Consider the following 17,802-nt stretch of genomic DNA (forward strand, 5'->3'; position numbering starts at 1 on the left):
AGCAAATCTTGACTTTGAAGAAGCTGCAAACAGAGATTAATGTTATTGTCATCATTAATATAATAATATTTATAATATTAATAGATATAATTCTTATGTTTGTATTCTTTGTTAATTGTTGTTATATTTTAATACTTTTGTTTTGGAAGGAAAATATTTCTGAATGATGGTGGATTGAGTCAATCTTGTGTTTAATAAATACTAATTAGTTGAAAAAATATGTTGGTTTACTTTCATCGTGGAAAGTGATTTGACACGGAGCGACAAGACGGAAAGATGACGGATGTTCCGTATGATCAACGCATCAAGGCGTGATTGGTCAACATTACGACAGATGTTAGTAGCGGGCCAATGAGCTCCTACACCGATGAAGCATGGTCCAATCAGATCCCCGTTCTCCGCTCATCGCGTAGTGAGAATTGGCGTTTGAGGGTGGGGTGACTCAGCCGGAAAACTGCTTTTTTAACACCTTCTAACCTGCGGAGCGGAGTTCACTGGTGAGTCTAATTTGAGAAATGCCATGGGTAATTTGTTTAATACGTGCCAAATGGTGTGCAGAGGCCAAAACCAGTGCATTTCTACGTGTCTGTCGGTGGTTCGCACGGTGATGTAGTCCAGGGTCAGGGCATATGTCGGCTGTCACTGTTCTGACTAACTGTTGGCAGGAGCAAAATTAGCTTGCTGTAAGTTGGTGGTTAGCTGAACAAGATGTACCACCGTCACTGTGAGCAACGTGCGCAGTGCAAAGACAGTCCTTTCTCATTTGCTATGCCATTTCACTGTGTAGTAGCCTTGCTTTCCAATCATCGCTTCTCCTTTAGCTGTCATTCCGGACAAGAAGCTGAGTTAGCTTCTTTCACGAGATTCACTGTCTGCAGCTAGCTGCTTCGTTACGGAGTTGCTTTATAAACAGTATTGTGAAATTAACAATGCTGTCTCGTGCTTTCCTCAGTTAGAGCTTTTACTAAGCAGTGGCGTACACTGAGGACAGGCGAGAAGAAGAGGGGGGAGACCATGGACCTCTTTTGTCTTGGGTGCAAAATTGCCCTTTCTTTATTGTACAAGGCAACTTTTATTAGACACATGTAGTATTTTAAGTAACTGCTTAAAATATATTTGAGATCTGTGCTCCATCCTTGTTGGTCCTCCCCACCCTCAGTTTGGTTATGAGGTTCCCCTGAAAGTGTTTGTGCACACCCCCTGACTGTAAAACCCCTTTTGTCAAATATTATGCTTCCTGAATAATAACCTAAAACACCTTGCAAACACACATTTTAACCTGCGAATCAGGACAACACTGAGACACTGATATTTTTTGAATATTGAGGGTGTGTCTTTTGGGTGGATTTGCCCCCCCTCACCCACCCACTTGAGTAGCCAGTGCAAGAGAAAGCCTGCTGAGATATGAAGGGAGAGAGCAAACAAAGCTCTGTTTTTCCTCTAATGGAAAGATCTTATGTCCCAAAGGACCATTGGTTTATTTATAATGTAGCCCGCATGCACAGAGACTGTACATCAAGCAACACCAACCTGAAGGAAACACAGCAGCAGTAACAGTTAGATGATCCTGCTGTGTTCTAGTCTTTTACCCACTTGATTTAGACTAACTACCCAAACCTACTCTATTCCAAAGAATGCATCACCCCATATACATGTTAAGGACACTGTTTACAACAATTACAGCATTGGACTTTACCAACCATATAGCAGGCTTTTTATTTTCTCATTTTCTTTACACCTGCAAATAGTATAACTTCATATTTTCTATAGCTAAACAGTCCCGAAACATTTTAAGTTCAGACAGGCATACACATCATAATTCATTTCAGAATGGGGTATTTGGGCAAAAAGGTGGAACCTGACTGGCTTTTTGCTGCAACATAGTGCAACGTCATCAGGCCGTGTACTGCATCGACCAGTTAAATATGTTCCTAACATTCCTGATAGATTATTTTTCAGCCTGGTAAACTTCATAAACATTGTATTTGAAACCAGGTAGAGTTATGCCATCTAATAATAATAATTAATATTCTTGACTCAATACTGGGCTGTGATTGTATTTCCTATTCGGACCAGTACCTAAAACAAGGAAACAAACTGCTGTTTTAGTCTAACTGCCCGGAGAGATACAGTCTTTGGTTTTTCCTTTTTTTAATATAAATGCTAGCTTGTTGTTAAGAGTAAAACCCCTACACAAGTGTAACTAGTTCCAAACCCGTCCTTTGTATGTGAGGGCATGTGTTGTCCATAGGGTCTACTATTTAAATACTTTAAATCTTAGGCTTCACAGTCTGACAATTTATTTTAAACAAGGCATGCATGCTTTACCTCTGATGCACTTAAAGGTGGGGTAGGTAAGTTTGAGAAACCGGCTCGAGATACACTTTTTGTTATATTCCATGGAATGCTCTTAACATCCCGATAGCAATGAATATCTTAAATGCTTTGACAACAAATTCATAAAAAATGTCATCTGTGGAAGCCGTAGTACTGTAAAAACCACGACCAATCATTTGAGCCGGCCCGGCTAAAATAACTGGATGGCCTACCTGCCTGTCAGCCTTCCATCTGTGCACAAACTTATCTCATTGGTCATGTGCGCGTTCGTGTGTGTTGGAGGAGGGGCTCTGTAAGGAAGTGGAAGATTTTTCTCCGGTCTTGTATTTTCAAATTCTAGCGATCTCGAGCCGGTTTCTCAAACTTACCTACCCTACCTTTAAGTGCCCATCAGACTGAACAGTTCATTTCAGTGACAGCCTCACACTAGCTTTGCCATCCATCTTATCAGTGAATTTGGAATGCAAATCCTGCTCATCTGAACAAGCACAGAGCCTTCGGACTTCCAGCTGCCACTCAAGTTGGACACTGTCACTTGTTTGCTGCTTGCTGCCAGAGACAAAGCAGACCTCTGTGTATTCTCTCATCTAATTGTAAAGAGAACAATATGGATCATTTGTCACTTAACAGTCTGAAAAGGCCTGTAGCATTAATGTAGTAGAAGAACAGCACAGCATGCTTTGGTTCTTAGTGGAGACATGTGTCCACGCCACAGTTTGTTCAGTTAATGAGATTAGCACTTGCCTTTTGTTTGGCTCAGCAGGAATTCATCAAAAGACCAAACAGCGCTTTTTTGACCCAGTAGAGTCAAAGGATCCTGTTTATTCGTACATGAAATATATATATCCATCATTCACCCCCTTGCAATGATTTATTTCCCCAAGACTTTCAGATATTTAAACTAGGGCCGGGACTCGATTACAAAAATTAATCTAATTAATTAGAGGCTTTGTAATTAATTAATCGAAATTAATCGCATTTTTAATCACATATAAATATTTGACCTGAGAACAGTGAGAAGCAATTTTTTTTCGCATGGATTTTAGTATACCATTAGGCGCATTCACACCGCAGTACTTTTCCCACAAAGGTTCATGGGAATTTAGTTCATGAGAACTCTTTGAACCTGGGGGAGGATTAGGCAAATGAAGCCGCTGACGTCACTTCTTCTTCTTCTGCTTCAGTAGAAGCTGCTGGGAGTCCCAGCAGCCTTCCGAGTAAATCGCCAGAACGCCGACACCTCCTCATCTCCACCGCTCCCATGTTTTATTTTGTGTTGCCATAAATTAGTCTCTCTGCGTTTCTGCGCTGGGCTAATGCTAATAATGCTAATGCGAGGATAATAAAATGGCGGCTTCACAACACTTTTTGGGAGTTTTACGGGGCGTGGTTTGCAATCCGCCCAGCCAATCAGACATATAGCTCTTTTCTCACAAGAGAGCCGTGCGAAAGTCTCTGCTCTCTAGCGGGGACTTTCGTGGGGGTAAAAAGGTTCTCATGAACTAATTTTAGTACCGGCTCTTTTTGGTGTGAACGCGATAAAAGAGGCTAACTTCCACGCTAGCTTCCACGCTAGCTGCTATATGTTTTGCATTGAGGTGATACTTGAGGCTTGATGTGCTGCGGTGATATGCGAATTCCTTTTTGCATAATTTGCACACAACCGTGCTCTTATCGACGCTTCCATCCGTCCGTTTTTTAAAACAACATTTCCCACTGTTGTTCACTGTGGTTTGTTGTTGTCTGAAGTCATGAACGTTAGTTGGTGCTCCAGTATAATCGGTACGCCTGAAACTCATCCAGTGAGAAACGTTCCGCGGTGCAAAAATAAGTGCGATTAAAATGCGTTAATTTTTTTAACGCGTTAATTTTTGTGTAATTAATTAATCTTAATTAACGCGTTAAAGTCCCGGCCCTAATTTAAACACATAGCTTGAAGGCACACGTATATTATATAAGGCTGATCTGTTGCAGTCAATCCATGGCACATGCATCCTCTTTGCTGACATGTGACTTTAAAGCTCCAGTGTGATTAGTTTAAGCTGAATAAATCATAGTGATTATGAAAATGATTGCCATCATTTCATAATAAAACACCCCTTGGAATTTGGAAAATGTTTTTAATGATTAACAGAATGCGACTTCATGAAGCTGTGGTTACACGTACAGTATGGAGAAAGGAAAACCACATTTACTGGTTCTTATAGATCCATTTATTGGTGACCATTGTTATTGGATCAAATAATCAGACTTCGTTGGACATTTATCTGAATTTTTTTGACAGATTTAACAGATCAAGAGTGCGCTGTATGCTTTCTGTAAAAGCTAGTAAGTTGTAGAGAAAAAGTGACTTCAACTTTGGCCTGAGGGTGGCACCAGAGGAAGAGTTTTTAGTGAGCGCACAGGTGGTGACCAAATGTTGAGAGTAAAAGGCATCCCTCACCCAACTTTAAAAGCAGGGATGGACCGTTTTGATTTGTAGTTGACATTTTGACTTAAAAAGTAACAGCTGGCACTGCGTTTAGAGGTCGATGTGTACACTTTGGAAATACATCTTTGTTAATCATCATTGTTTAAAGATGTTTCCTTTCCTTTTGAGTATTTCAACCAAAAGATGCAAAATGAAATGTTCACACAAAGTGCTGCCTCGGCGTATGCCTACCTTTTTGTTACATATCATACGCAACCCTTGCCCTATTGGTTTACTTACTAAAAAGACAGACTTCCAACTGTTTTATACACAATTATACCTCTGTTTTAAATCAGTTTGTTCACCAAGTTATTTTTCAATAAAGTTGTTTTATTTGTGAACTGCATATTGTTTTCGTCACAACCATTACACAAGTGACTTGGCAGACTCTAGAACTGCTCATCCTGACCCAAACAACACAGGACAAACTGACACACATACAAGTCAAGTATTACCAAGAATGTTGACTCAGGACTGATAGTGGTGCTATCATTGTATTGATCTCAAAGTCTGTAACTGCATTTTCTTGACTGTCTTTGTTTTTACATTTTACTTGAAGGACTATCAGGGGGGAAAACTCAAGGCAGTAAAACTTTAGAGAATCAGAAATGCTGCACCTTTCCCAGAGGCCCTTGCTGCCAGGGGCGAAGCTACAGTTGGAGGACATATGATTGTCTGGACATGCTTCATGCATAGCATTCCTGTACAGAAACATCATAGCTATGTTGCTGAGAGCTGTCAGGGAGCTGCCAGGGAGCTGCCTGTGTTGTCACGTCACTTTTCCATCATGCATGTTCAATGGTTCCTTACCACTGATCGCTAACCATGTTTAGACTTGGATTCAGTGGACCTTTATTTATATAGAGATGTTTAAAATCAGATGTGTAATGATTTATGGGACATTTATGGGAATTGTCTCACTATTTAACAAAAATATACATTTTATTTTCGAATGAGCAAAATAAGTTGGAGTGGAGGATTGCCTTTAAATAAAGCACAAGACTCGAAACAAACAGTGTATTTTTCTCTACATTTTTTATAACTTAAAAATAAGAATACATGTTATTATTTTTATTATAACATTTGCAGTATATGTTTTTTAATTCAAACAATAACATGGTGTACAACAAATAACAGATTGGAGTACATTTGAAATGTCTATGGATCTAATAGCTTTAGCCAATGTATCATTTTTAAGTTTTCAATAAGTCAAATACATTTAATCTGTATCAAATGATTCTGCTAAGGTATTTAATCATGAAGACATAAATGACATCTGCAACAAAATGGAGAATTTTCTAAATGAGTGGTACATAAATCGTTGTTAGTATATCTCTTCAATTGTTTTCAAGATTTCTTTCTGAAAGTCAAAAGAAGAGCCATGGAAACCTCTCAGCCATTCAAAGCGGCTGCTCTGCGGTAAATACAAAACAAAAGCAGTGATTTACAATATAAAAACAACACAAACAGGAAATATCTGAGCTACCACAGTCTGCAACACAACCGCAACGTGTGTTGAATTCAGATCTTTGTATAAATGACAAAGCATCTTGTTACTTTCCTACTGGATATTTAGAACCACATTTACATGATGATTACATCATTTATAGTCGATTCATTTGTTGGTTGAGAGAAAATAGTTTGGCCACAACTTTAATAATAATTTAATTCTATAAGCCATTTATCAACCGCAATTATTTAGTAATGGTTCCAGCGAATCAAATGGGAATAATTGCTGTCTCGTTTGGTCAGTCCAAAGCCACAGTCATTCAGTTAGATAATATTTAAACAGAGAAAAGCAGGAAATGTTCAGATTTGAGGGCTTAAAAAAAAGCATTGTGTGCTATTTTTGAATGAAAATTACTTGAACAATTAGTCGATTATCAAAATAATTGTCCATTAGATTTCTACTAATTAAATTATGAACTCATTGTTAAAATCCTAAAGCGTTAAACAGCTGTTGAAAAAAGTTCCATATGGTTAGTAATCAGAACATTTGGCTATACTTCCTTATTCCATGTGTTGCAATCATTTCATCAGCACCACTTCTATCTATCTATTAGGATCTGCTTGTGTTTTCTGTTATATGTCTGTTGTTGTAATCCCATAATCACCTAAAGATTTGAAGGTGAAACTGGGTGGGCTGCATTTCCATTTTGATCAGAACCATTATTGTCTGTGAGCCTTTATGAGCTGTCACTGAGTTGATCTGCATCTCCTAATCGGCAGGCATTGATCAGACCAGGGATAATGCTTTTTCTTTTTTGTTGGAAGCACTCAAACGATCAATATCATTTGGTTTACTGAAATACCCCACCATAAGGAACAGGCAGCCAACCCCATCAGTCACGTGGTACAGAGTGCAGCTACGTCATCAGGGCAGAGATTTGTGAAGAATAAGCAGACAGAGAGCAACGAGACGCGAAGGTGCGACAATTTCTTAGCATTTGCATCGTTTTTTGTTTCTTGGCCAGAGAGAGAACAGAGTATCTGTTCAACATTTTTAGAGACCCAAATGCCCGGTCCCACCCAAGCCCTTTCCCCAAATGGAGAGAATAACAACGACATCGTCCCGGACAACGGAACCAACATCATTCCTTACAGGAAAAATACAGTGCGAGGAGAGCGCGCCTACAGGTAAATCAGTGTCATGATCCGCATTGTAATCTCATGTTTGATTTAAGGAAGATCATAAACACACTGCTGCAGATAGAAACCTGCATTCCGGCCTCCTCGTCGTGTGTTTGGATTTTTGCTTTGCACCCATCCGCTATTTTCCCCCTGTTGTCTCTCAGTCTCCTGTCATGTTAGCTTTCTGTATGTGGCGTAAATTAGGTTAGCTTCTTATGCTGGTCTGTAGCACCTATACATATATTTGGAAGCCGTGTAATGGTGTGAAATATTATGGTGCGCAATGGCACTGGTACATTTTTGCAGGAGTGGATCGCTTATTACATGACAAGAATACACAGATCCGCCCCTGCTGCTGCTAGTATCTTCCAATCGTGAAATGACACAGCTAAATAATCATCCCTAATATCACGATTGGTGTGTAAACGGGGGTGTTTTCATGTGTAGGACCCCCCTACGCCCTGCTGCACGAGCCCGATCCCCCCCTCCCGTGTTTGAATTAAGGCATCAGCCCAGCCCCGGTGTCGGCTGGCTATCCCTGCCGGGCTAACAAAGCATGCTAGCAGGCAGCACATACATCCGCTTTGTTGACATGACATCGGCTGGCCCACTTTCCTTCCTTCCTTCCTTCCTTCCCTCCCTCCTTCCCAGAGAAAAGCAGTCAGCCGAGGGTCTGCTCCTGCAGTGCTGCGATAACCTAACTTTAACGCTGAGGGGTTACTATTATTATTTCACTGCGTAGCCTGGTCTCGGGTGGGATGTTGGATGAGGATGATTTAGCATGATTTAACGCCATATCAGCCGCTGCCATAAACCAATGGAGAGGGGCGTTTTTAATGCAGCTGGTCTCTATCATTGAATTAAGATGAGAAATTGTCCATTTCTGTTTAAAGATTTACAGAGGAATGCACACTTAAATGAATCTATGTGATGAGTATTACTGATTACCACGTACTTATTATATATGGAGTGTGCATGTTTAAGTCATTTGCTAAATGGGCTTTAAAGGATTGACCTTCACAATCATACCCTGCATTTTTGTAATGCAAAACACATGTTGAAATGCAACCTTCAAACAAGCTTTTGGTAAACTAACACATTTATAGATTTTCTTGGCACGGTCAACACAATTGCTGGCCAAAATGGGTCGAGATGTTCTGGTGGTCTTTATTCTATTTGGCCTGGCTGATCAATGTTTCTGTCACAATGAAATTGTATGCATCCATTAATTGTGTTGTGGCCATGCTGTGTAAGTGTAACTGCTTAATCTGTGGTTTAAGGAAATCCCGGATGCACTTTTTGGCACATGGTATCCGTTTGGTGTTTAGGCCTGAATATCCCTTGTTTAAGTGGGACAGGTTCCCTGGAAGCAAGCAAGTCAAATAACATCCCGACTAATCGAACTTTGGTACGGCTTCTCTTTAGCATGAAGGTAAAATCAGATTAAAGGCTCAAATTCAAAGAGGGCCTACAAGGACTCTTAAAACCTAGATGGCTAAGGTGATGCTAAAAATGTTCACAAAATATGCAGAATGCTATTTTAATTGACTGAAAATGAACTAAAAAGAGATCCAAAGTAAGCAATTAAACGGACCTACTGACACATGTTTAACATAATGCAGTGAATGATTGGTTGTGGAGTTAATTATTGTATCATTAAAGTCTGTGAATATAGAATTGATTAAACGATCTTCAGAAAATCATCAGCAAAAATGTTGGTAATAACTAACTTAAGTCATGAGTAAAAGGCATATTTGATGCATTGCTTTTGTTTTTAAGTGTTGTTGTTTCTCTTTGGCAGTTGGGGGATGGCGGTCAACGTATATTCTACCTCAATAACCCAGGAGACTATGAGCAGGCATGACATCACTGCCTGGATTAACGACATGTTCTGCCTAAACTATACGAAAGTGGAGCAGCTCTCCTCAGGTAATTACACAATCACACACTTCTCTCTTTCCTCTTCCCCCTTCTGCGCGTGTCAAAGAAGCTGTTTTGAGATCGCTTGCATGTTTTGCATCTTTTCCTGTATAGCACATGGTTCAAATGAATCCGTGTAAGCTGGCACTTAAAGCAACCTGTGGAAGCATTCTGGTAGAGTCTATAAATAAACGTGTAGCCTGCTGTGTTCTCATGCTGTTACCAAGTAATCCAATTTAAATCAGTCTCTGCCGACAGAAACACAACAGAAGCACCCCTTTTCTTTAGGTTTAAGCTACTTGATTGGTGTAGATGACCTCTTATGTGCTCTCTTGTTGGGGTTGTGTGTGTTTTATCTCATGGGTAAGCTGGTGACCTCTTTTTAAAGCAGATAAAGCTTTACCTAGGCTTCTGCTACTGTTAGCCATGTTACCAAGATTCTACACTAACAGTAGGGTTGGGCCAGTGTAGAAATGTCTGAACTAGTTTGATATTAAGCCAATCGTTGTGACGCCATGGTACCGGTTGCTGATGTAAGCTATTTTTTTGTTGTTGGGTAGCATCAAATCAAACTGGTTTAATGTTGTACACAAGACCTGACACGCAGATTCAGAAATCAACCCAAGTTTAATTACTCATTTATTTTTAAGGAAACGGGGTCATTGATAGAAAAGGCTCCCGTTTTGTTCCCCTTTTATCCGAGTGGATTTTTGTCGTGCAAAGGAACTCACAATGAACCTTGGCCTATATCTGGACTCTAGTCTTCTAATTTTCAAGCCAGGGATTATGTAATCAACCAACATTTTCTTCCATCTCTAGGAGCTGCCTACTGCCAGTTCATGGATCTGCTCTTCCCTGGCTGCATCAGTCTTAAGAAGGTCAAGTTCCAAGCTAAATTGGAGCACGAGTACATTCACAACTTCAAACTGTTACAGGCATCCTTCAAACGGATGAATGTGGATAAGGTGAGTCCTCCTAAACGTTCTCCTTTCAATCTTTTCTCCACACTTTGTGTTTTCAGTGAATTACATCAGTTCGTATTTTCCTTCCCCCTTTGATTCAGATTATTCCTGTGGAGAAATTGGTCAAAGGCAGATTTCAGGACAACCTTGATTTCGTCCAGTGGTTTAAGAAGTTCTTCGATGCCAATTACGACGGCAAAGAATACGACCCAGTTGCAGCCAGACAGGGTCAGGATGCCCTCCCCCCCCCTGACCCCGGTGAGCAGATCTTCAACCTGCCAAAGAAGTCCCTCCATGCAGCCAGCTCTCCTACTGCAGGTAAGCTTCAAATGCACATCTTCGTCTATGCAACTATATGTTAAATGTTTGCAGACAAAGGGGCATGTTTTCATATTTATATACCTGACCTGTAGTATTTTTGATTGTTATGTTTAAGTTCTTCCAAGGTCAGATTTTATTATTTACTTAGTTACTTTTGTGTTGCCGGTTTTCTCTTCCTGATTACAAATAACTTTTGTCTGCTGTAGGAGCGTCAAGGTCGAGTTCAACAACCCCCAAGTCCTCCACACCAACATCCCGACCCTCGTCAGCCAAAAAGATCCCTGCTGTGGCAACATCGACTCCTGCCAAAGGAGAGAAAGAACTGGAAGCACAGGTCACACATCTTACCGAGCAGGTATGTTTATGTAAAGCTTAATTCTGATAGTTAGACATCAATTTCACTACCATTGTGAGACTGGAAACCAACACTCAGATCCCCAAACTCTTCTTGTTTTTCAAATGATTGGATGTGATCAGGAGAGGAGAACATTTAAGACACTAAAGGACCCTTTTCACCCCAATTATCTTTTTAAATATACTTCCTTCTCACAAAATATGAAGAGGCATTAAGTGTAGAACATCCAGCCCTTATCTTTAAGTTGTCCTCTGCTGGCCACTTAGCAGGTTAAATAAATGCAATAAGGCGGACGATCTACTGTGTCATTAAATGTTGCTGCTAATTTATATACAGGCGCTTTGGTCTTATCTACACTGTTCTTTACTGTTGGATTTTATTTCAACCATTTATTAACTTTTTTTATGATTTTCTAAAAATATGGATGTTACCTATTTGTTTACACCTTGTTTAATGGATTATGTGCTTCATGAAGGAGTTGCTTTACTATTATCTCACTAGGACACATTTTTAAAAACAATAATAAGATAGTGGTACAGTTTTAATTGATTAAATTGACTACTCTGGTTACATGTGACTTGCCATTTGAGACAACTTGTATCATGTTTTTGTTTTTTTACAAAAACAATGTAACATGTAAGGTTGTACAATGTACAAAGGGTTCACTTGTATTGATTAACTTACAGAGAATTATCACCTAAATTAGCATTGAAAAAATAAATGATGCATTTTAATTATAGGTAATTATAAACTAAAGTGTTTTTATCTAGGTTTTCAATATGCAAACGTTTATCAGAATGAAATGCAGATCTAGTTGATTTAGTATCCGCTTACCTGTTGCCTTCTGCCTCTCATCCACATTGTGTGTGTTTTTATATTGATGCTAAAAAAAGAATGTGAAATGTTTTTGGTGTAGATGAACACATTAAAATCGGCACTGGAAGGAGTGGAGAAGGAGAGGGATTATTACTTCAGCAAGCTGCGAGAGGTGGAGCTGCTGTGCCAGGACCAGGGAGAAGAAAACGCCCCGTTTGTGGATCGACTAATGGAGGTCCTCTACTCTACTGACGAGCAGGTCAGTCTGAGACCTTTGATAGATCTGAACAGGATTCAGGAAACCTTCATTTTCACTGACTTTTATAAGATTTTGCAGCGGAGAATACCGGGGAAATGTTTCCTGGTGGTTAAATCACGTGAATGTTAGTGTGTGGTTAAAAGAGATAAGAAGTCTTTCTTAGAAATCACATGTTAGACATCTTGAGCATAATTCAGCAGAGGTGGGGGACTCGAGTCACATGACTTGACTCGAGTCAGATATATGGACTTGAGACTTCCTTGGCTAACATTGATAAAAGACTTGACTTGACTTTGACTCGGTATTCATGTGTTGAGACTTGACTTAGGACAGATGACTCGAAAGGACTTTACTTTTTAAAATTAAATATTTGCATTTGTTTTTGTATTGTACGGAGCCCCTAAAGGGCAATGAAAAAGAAAAAATATACTGTATCTCTTTCTCATGAGAAAGTTACCGGAGCGCCGAGTAGGAAGTGGAGCACACAGGACAGGAGACAACCGTTTCATTGCAGACTGTTATGTTTATGTGGGGAAATGGCAGTGCATACATTATTTTAGATATATTTCGAACCCGGACTCTCAGTCACTTCATGCAATCGCTACAGCACCAGGAGGCAGCGGGACGTGTAACTCCGCCTCTGAGAAGTGCAGCACCAGCGTACAAAGAGCTGTGCCTTTTACACAACGCCTTCACTGTGTTTACTTTCATTAGAAGAGCTAAAGAGTGTCGTTTTAACCACACACACCTCTACACACACACACACACCTCTACACACATGAACTGTCCGATTAATCCCCCTATTACTCGTTTTATGAAGGAGATGTCCGGTCACCAAGGCATGATGTGTGTGTGTGTTTGTGCTCTGCTCTGTGTGTGTGTTTGGTGTGTGTCCGACAACGGCATTTGTTTTCAAATTACCATGAACAGTAATTTACTCACATCTAGCCAACTCCATATGTATATATGGGTGTTCCCAAATGAAAGACATGTGTTTATGCTTAATGTCGCACTGTCTGCACACACACACACACACACACACACACACACACACACACACACACACACACACACACACACATCACACATCACGCGCCCTGTTACATACACTATTCCGTTGTATTGGCTTTGATGCAATATTTCTTTGCGCACAGACACAGTTAGGAAAACAATGAGACCGTGTCATATGGGAGCACCTTAGACAGACCATGGAGAAATGCTGTGACCCTGCTGAAGGGGAGCCAGGGCAGGAGGCTTAACATGTTGATGTTAAATGTTTGTGTTGTACTCCTGTTTTCACTTTAGAGCCCTTTAGAACTAGGGTTATAATTTCAGAGCCCCACTCTCCATTGCTGTTTGTGTTGAAAATAAAACTAAACTTTTCATAACCACAATATTTTAACTGATTTAAATGCGGAAACATAGACATTTCCTATGACTTGTGACTTGCTTGACCTGAGCAATGACTTGACTTGCTTGACTCTCACCACAGTGACTTGGGTCTTGCTTGAGACTTGTAGGTTAAGACTTGAGACTTGTAGGTTAAGACTTGAGACTTGCTCATGACTTGCACATGTATGACTTACTCCCACCTCTGTAATTCAGTAACACCGGTATTAAGCTTTCTCTGTTCCCCCCCGCTTTTTTTTTAGGAGGGAGCAGAGCTGGCCGAGGCTGACGGACAGGAAGTGGACCAGCGAGCCCACGAGGAGGCGCCAGATGATCAGAAGGAGGAGCAGGATGAATACTGACCGCCATCGCTCCTCCCATCAGTTACATCCCTCCTTTTTTTCATATGTGAGAACTGTTAAAGGATTTCAATTTTTTCCTCATGGTTTATCCTTTTTGTTCTCTCCAAGACTTGAGCACATGAAGCAACTTCCTGAATAGAGGCACCATCACAGTTTTTTTATTTTTTTGTATCCTTCTGCTCACTGTTCGATGTTTTTTGTGACTTTTGGTGAACTGCTGTGGCAGGTTGTTGGTGACGACCTCCACCAGCAGAACGAGCTCAGACCATCACAGAAGTTTCCTGAGGACTCTGTGTGTGGAAAAGCAATTCAAATCCTACAGTGCTCGTGATAAAATGCTTAATCTTAGACGGGTAACTCTTACCTGTCAGTGCAAGTGTTAACTTCCCAGCTTCTGTCCTTTTTTATTTACATTTTGTTTTTTTATTTTGCATATCAACAATATTAACCACATGAATGCAATAAGCAAAGCCCTAAAAGGGCTCATAGTAGCTCTTATTTAACCTCCTTCCATATGTTGCACTGACATTTGACTCTATATTGGACAATCTGTCCATAGACCCTCACCATATTTATTATTATTATTTGTATTAAGCCTTAGAAATAGTGTGAGATTCTGCATTGCATCCTCGTGAAGGAGGACAATACAATTTAAGAATTGTGAATAAAATATAGTAACGCCATCTTATGATTGTCAATTATCCTCACATATTGCCACATTTCAGATAATCAGTGTGCTCAACATTGTTTTATTCACGCCATACCCGTTGGTTTGGTGATAGTTAACTTGGTATGCCATAAACGTAGAGAAGGAAGAAAACGTTATTGTGGATTAGTCTTATTATGATGCATTTTTTAAGTTTCGAACCTCGGCTGGAACTTGTGGTCTGTTCAGATTTCAGATTTTTTTTTAACCACAGGTCTTAGGGGGAGTCTGTTCACTGAGCAATTTGCCATGCTATATTCCAGTAAGTACATTGTATACCCTTTCTTAATATTTCATTAACTAATATTGAACTGGGCAGTGCACCATAATGCTTCAGTTATATATTATTGTGTAAAGGAAAAGGAATGTAAACATGTACTGTCAAAAATTAATGAATGGTAAATGTTTTTTTTTCATGTCCCACTCATGATGCATTCCCCAAAAACTGTGTTGCATGTTTGCATTTTATTTGTGAATAACTTGACCTGCTTTTTACATATTTAATAAAAAACAAGGTATGTTACAGTAAGTGAGCTTTTTGTATGTTTAACCTGCTATTTGAAAGATGTTGAGATTCGGATGGATTTGCTGTAATAAAATCACGTTTTAAGTCTATGGGAGTGTTGTCATGTAGCTCCAGAAACAGCAACTAGCAGATAAATTGTAGTTGTATTAGTTTGATGAAGTCTGTATCTATTTACCAGTACCACAGTGTGAACATACTGTTTTAACTTGCTTTTTACTAAGTAAAAGTGCAAAAGCATAATCAGGAAAAATATAATAGGTAAAGGTACTCATTATGATGAGAGATATATGTAACTAGCGTAAGTATAGCTAATTGTGCATACTTTATATGCAAATGTTTAGATATTTCTTGAGCATAGTCATTTTCTGTTTTTTTAATATTTCGTAGGCAATGTTTCTGGACTTAAAGTATTCAAAGTAAAGTACAAACACAACACAACTCAAGTGATGTTAAATACATTTTAAATATTACATTGTTTAACAGTAAGTAGTAGTGAAATTAAAGCTGTCAGATACATTTTGTAATTTAGTGAAAGAAAATAAATAAATGTCCCTCCCTAAATGTAAGGGAGTGAAAGTACAAAGTGTACAAGCAGAAAACAAGACAAAACAACTGAAACAACTGAGAAGATAAAAACAATTCAACATTTGAAGACAGATGCACATAGGACAATACAATTATACACAATTTAATAAATAAATGAAAAGCTATCGTAAAATATAGATATGGATTAAACTAAATGATAACTACATAAAATAACAATTCAATATAATACAATTTTAAAACTAACTCTCTCACTATCTCTCTCTCTCCCACACACACTGCGTGAGGACCATGCTGTTGAATAATCAAACACATCCCTCTGAGTGGATTGAGCAACACAGTGCTGTTAGTAAGTTTGCAAACCAGTGAGTTAGCAAACACCGGTAAAGCGCTATTGCACAAAGATGGGTTAATGAAATAGATACTATTAGACTACGTTGTTTTGACACGTGCATAAACTGCAGCTGTTGCTTAAAGTTACTTTATTTTGTCGTCATGTCTTCCAGAAAGGTAAGAAACCTGCTAACTAGGTAGCTAAATTGCTAGCCTGATTATGCTAACTTTAAGCTACATGCTAGTTAGCTTTGACAACTATCTATCTCTGCCCGCCCCCAGCTGAGTGCAGTTTACCTGTCACTCATGAATCAAGTGGTTTATATATTCTTCATTATCACAACGACAAACCAATGTTGTAATTTAATGTGAAAACTTGATGTATGTCAATACAAGCTAAGTCAGAGCTTTCGACCCAGTTGTTGCATTTAGTGATGAGAACGTATTCTGACCGTCCCCGTCTTTCCTCTTTGTTCATTGTGTGTAGCGTAAAAGGCACTACAAGGATATAAAGCGTGTCTTCTTTCCTGATGATGTCGAAAAAGGTTTGCAAAAATTGGACAAAGAGCCACGATCCCATTCATCTGCGTCTTCTGCCAAGAGCTGGGAGAAGTGTGGAGACAGTTTTCTGGACTCTCCGGTCATGAAGGTGGAAAAAGATGCACCATGACTGAAACACATAATACTCACATCACCAATTCTTATCTATTATTCTTCTGTTTATTTAACATTGTTGATGGTGTTATTACTTATTATTATTATTTGTTGCAGAACCTCAAGTCATCAGGAAGAAAACTGTCTGATATAAAAAAGATGGCTCAGTCATCTGCTTTAGGTAATTTGTTGTTAAGTTCGAGTGCATTTTCTAATACTTTAGGGGCTTTGCAATATCTTGATATTTTATCATCTTTAAACATCGGCATAGTCATTCATGATACAAATTATTGTTATTTACTGTCACAGTAATCATAAAATCACATTATATTCAATGTACGTTTGGACTGAACAATCAATTTATGTTAGCAGAGTTTTGTCAACCAAAATGGTGTCTCACCACAATTTATCAATCTGGCCAAATAGTGTATGTTGTCATGTTTATCATCAGATCTAACAATAGGAAGAAAACCGAGATAAGGCAGTCTGGGGACATTCACTTCTATCTTTAATCTTCCACCTCTTGGCACAATTTAATGTTGAGATGTTTTCCTTCTTTTGTTTTGATAAATAAATACAAGACAGCCTTTTGAGAAAGTGATACAGTTTAATCTCAAACAATACCTTTGATTCCTTCTATCTATTCCACAAAGGAATATCAATTGTTGTATTGCTTTATTTGGTGTGGGGAATGTAGCCATTCAGCTCTGTATATATGTCTCTTTGGCTTTATTTGTTAACATTAAACAGACATAGCCTTATCTTTTCTCTCTCTTGTGTTTGTCCAGTGCAGACCAGGGCTGACCCCTGTAATGAGGACCCGGTGCACATTGCATGGAGCTCCAGTGACGGAGACCAGTCTGATGACGAGACGCAGGATCAACAACAACAACAGCGTCCTCGGAGACCGGCGAGACCCACAGCTCCAATCCAGTCTTACACAAGAGCGCTGCGCATGCTCAGCACTGATAAAGGTACATCACGTCTGTTGTGACTTTCTGAGTCATGGCAGGTAAACCATAGGCAGTGCTAGTTTTCTTAACAAAAACTGTGACTAATACTGTCCGTCAGCAACCTTTTTTCCATGACTAAGATGAGACGATGATTAGTCAAATGTCATTCAACCCTAACTGAAACTACATCAACATGCATTGGGTGGCCATGAACGAATAGGCATTGCTCTAGGCCCATCTTTATAACCCCAAAAAGAGGGGACAA

General features: G+C 39.3%; 2 protein-coding genes across 6 annotated transcripts in view; both read left to right on the top strand.

The window, feature by feature from the left end:
• Positions 1 to 396: 396 nt before the first annotated feature.
• Positions 397 to 15,143, top strand: mapre2 (microtubule-associated protein, RP/EB family, member 2). 2 transcript variants are annotated; one of them, XM_034234614.1, is made up of 7 exons: positions 397 to 497; positions 9,240 to 9,367; positions 10,178 to 10,323; positions 10,422 to 10,638; positions 10,848 to 10,996; positions 11,913 to 12,071; positions 13,724 to 15,143. In XM_034234614.1, the coding sequence occupies exons 2-7, from the start codon at positions 9,247 to 9,249 to the stop codon at positions 13,820 to 13,822; spliced, it is 891 nt and encodes a 296-aa protein (XP_034090505.1). In that variant the 5' UTR covers positions 397 to 497; positions 9,240 to 9,246; the 3' UTR covers positions 13,823 to 15,143. The 2 variants fall into 2 exon arrangements, with proteins under 2 accessions (XP_034090505.1, XP_034090504.1); XM_034234613.1 differs by lacking the exon at positions 397 to 497 and adding an exon at positions 7,128 to 7,444.
• Positions 15,144 to 15,871: 728 nt separating this feature from the next.
• spidr (scaffold protein involved in DNA repair) overlaps positions 15,872 to 17,802 on the top strand; it is a 37,002-nt gene continuing 35,071 nt past the window's right edge. For 2 of the 4 annotated variants that reach the window (XM_034234545.1, XM_034234546.1), the window contains exons 1-4: positions 15,872 to 16,107; positions 16,418 to 16,579; positions 16,702 to 16,765; positions 17,373 to 17,558. In XM_034234545.1, the coding sequence (XP_034090436.1) occupies positions 16,093 to 16,107; positions 16,418 to 16,579; positions 16,702 to 16,765; positions 17,373 to 17,558 (427 nt within the window). In that variant the 5' untranslated portion in view covers positions 15,872 to 16,092. The remainder of the gene's footprint in view (positions 16,108 to 16,417; positions 16,580 to 16,701; positions 16,766 to 17,372; positions 17,559 to 17,802) is intronic. The other 2 variants (XM_034234547.1, XM_034234548.1) reach the window with 2 other exon arrangements.

The sequence above is a fragment of the Gymnodraco acuticeps genome, unplaced genomic scaffold, assembly GCF_902827175.1.
Source record: "Gymnodraco acuticeps unplaced genomic scaffold, fGymAcu1.1, whole genome shotgun sequence".
Taxonomy (NCBI): Eukaryota; Metazoa; Chordata; class Actinopteri; order Perciformes; family Bathydraconidae; genus Gymnodraco; species Gymnodraco acuticeps.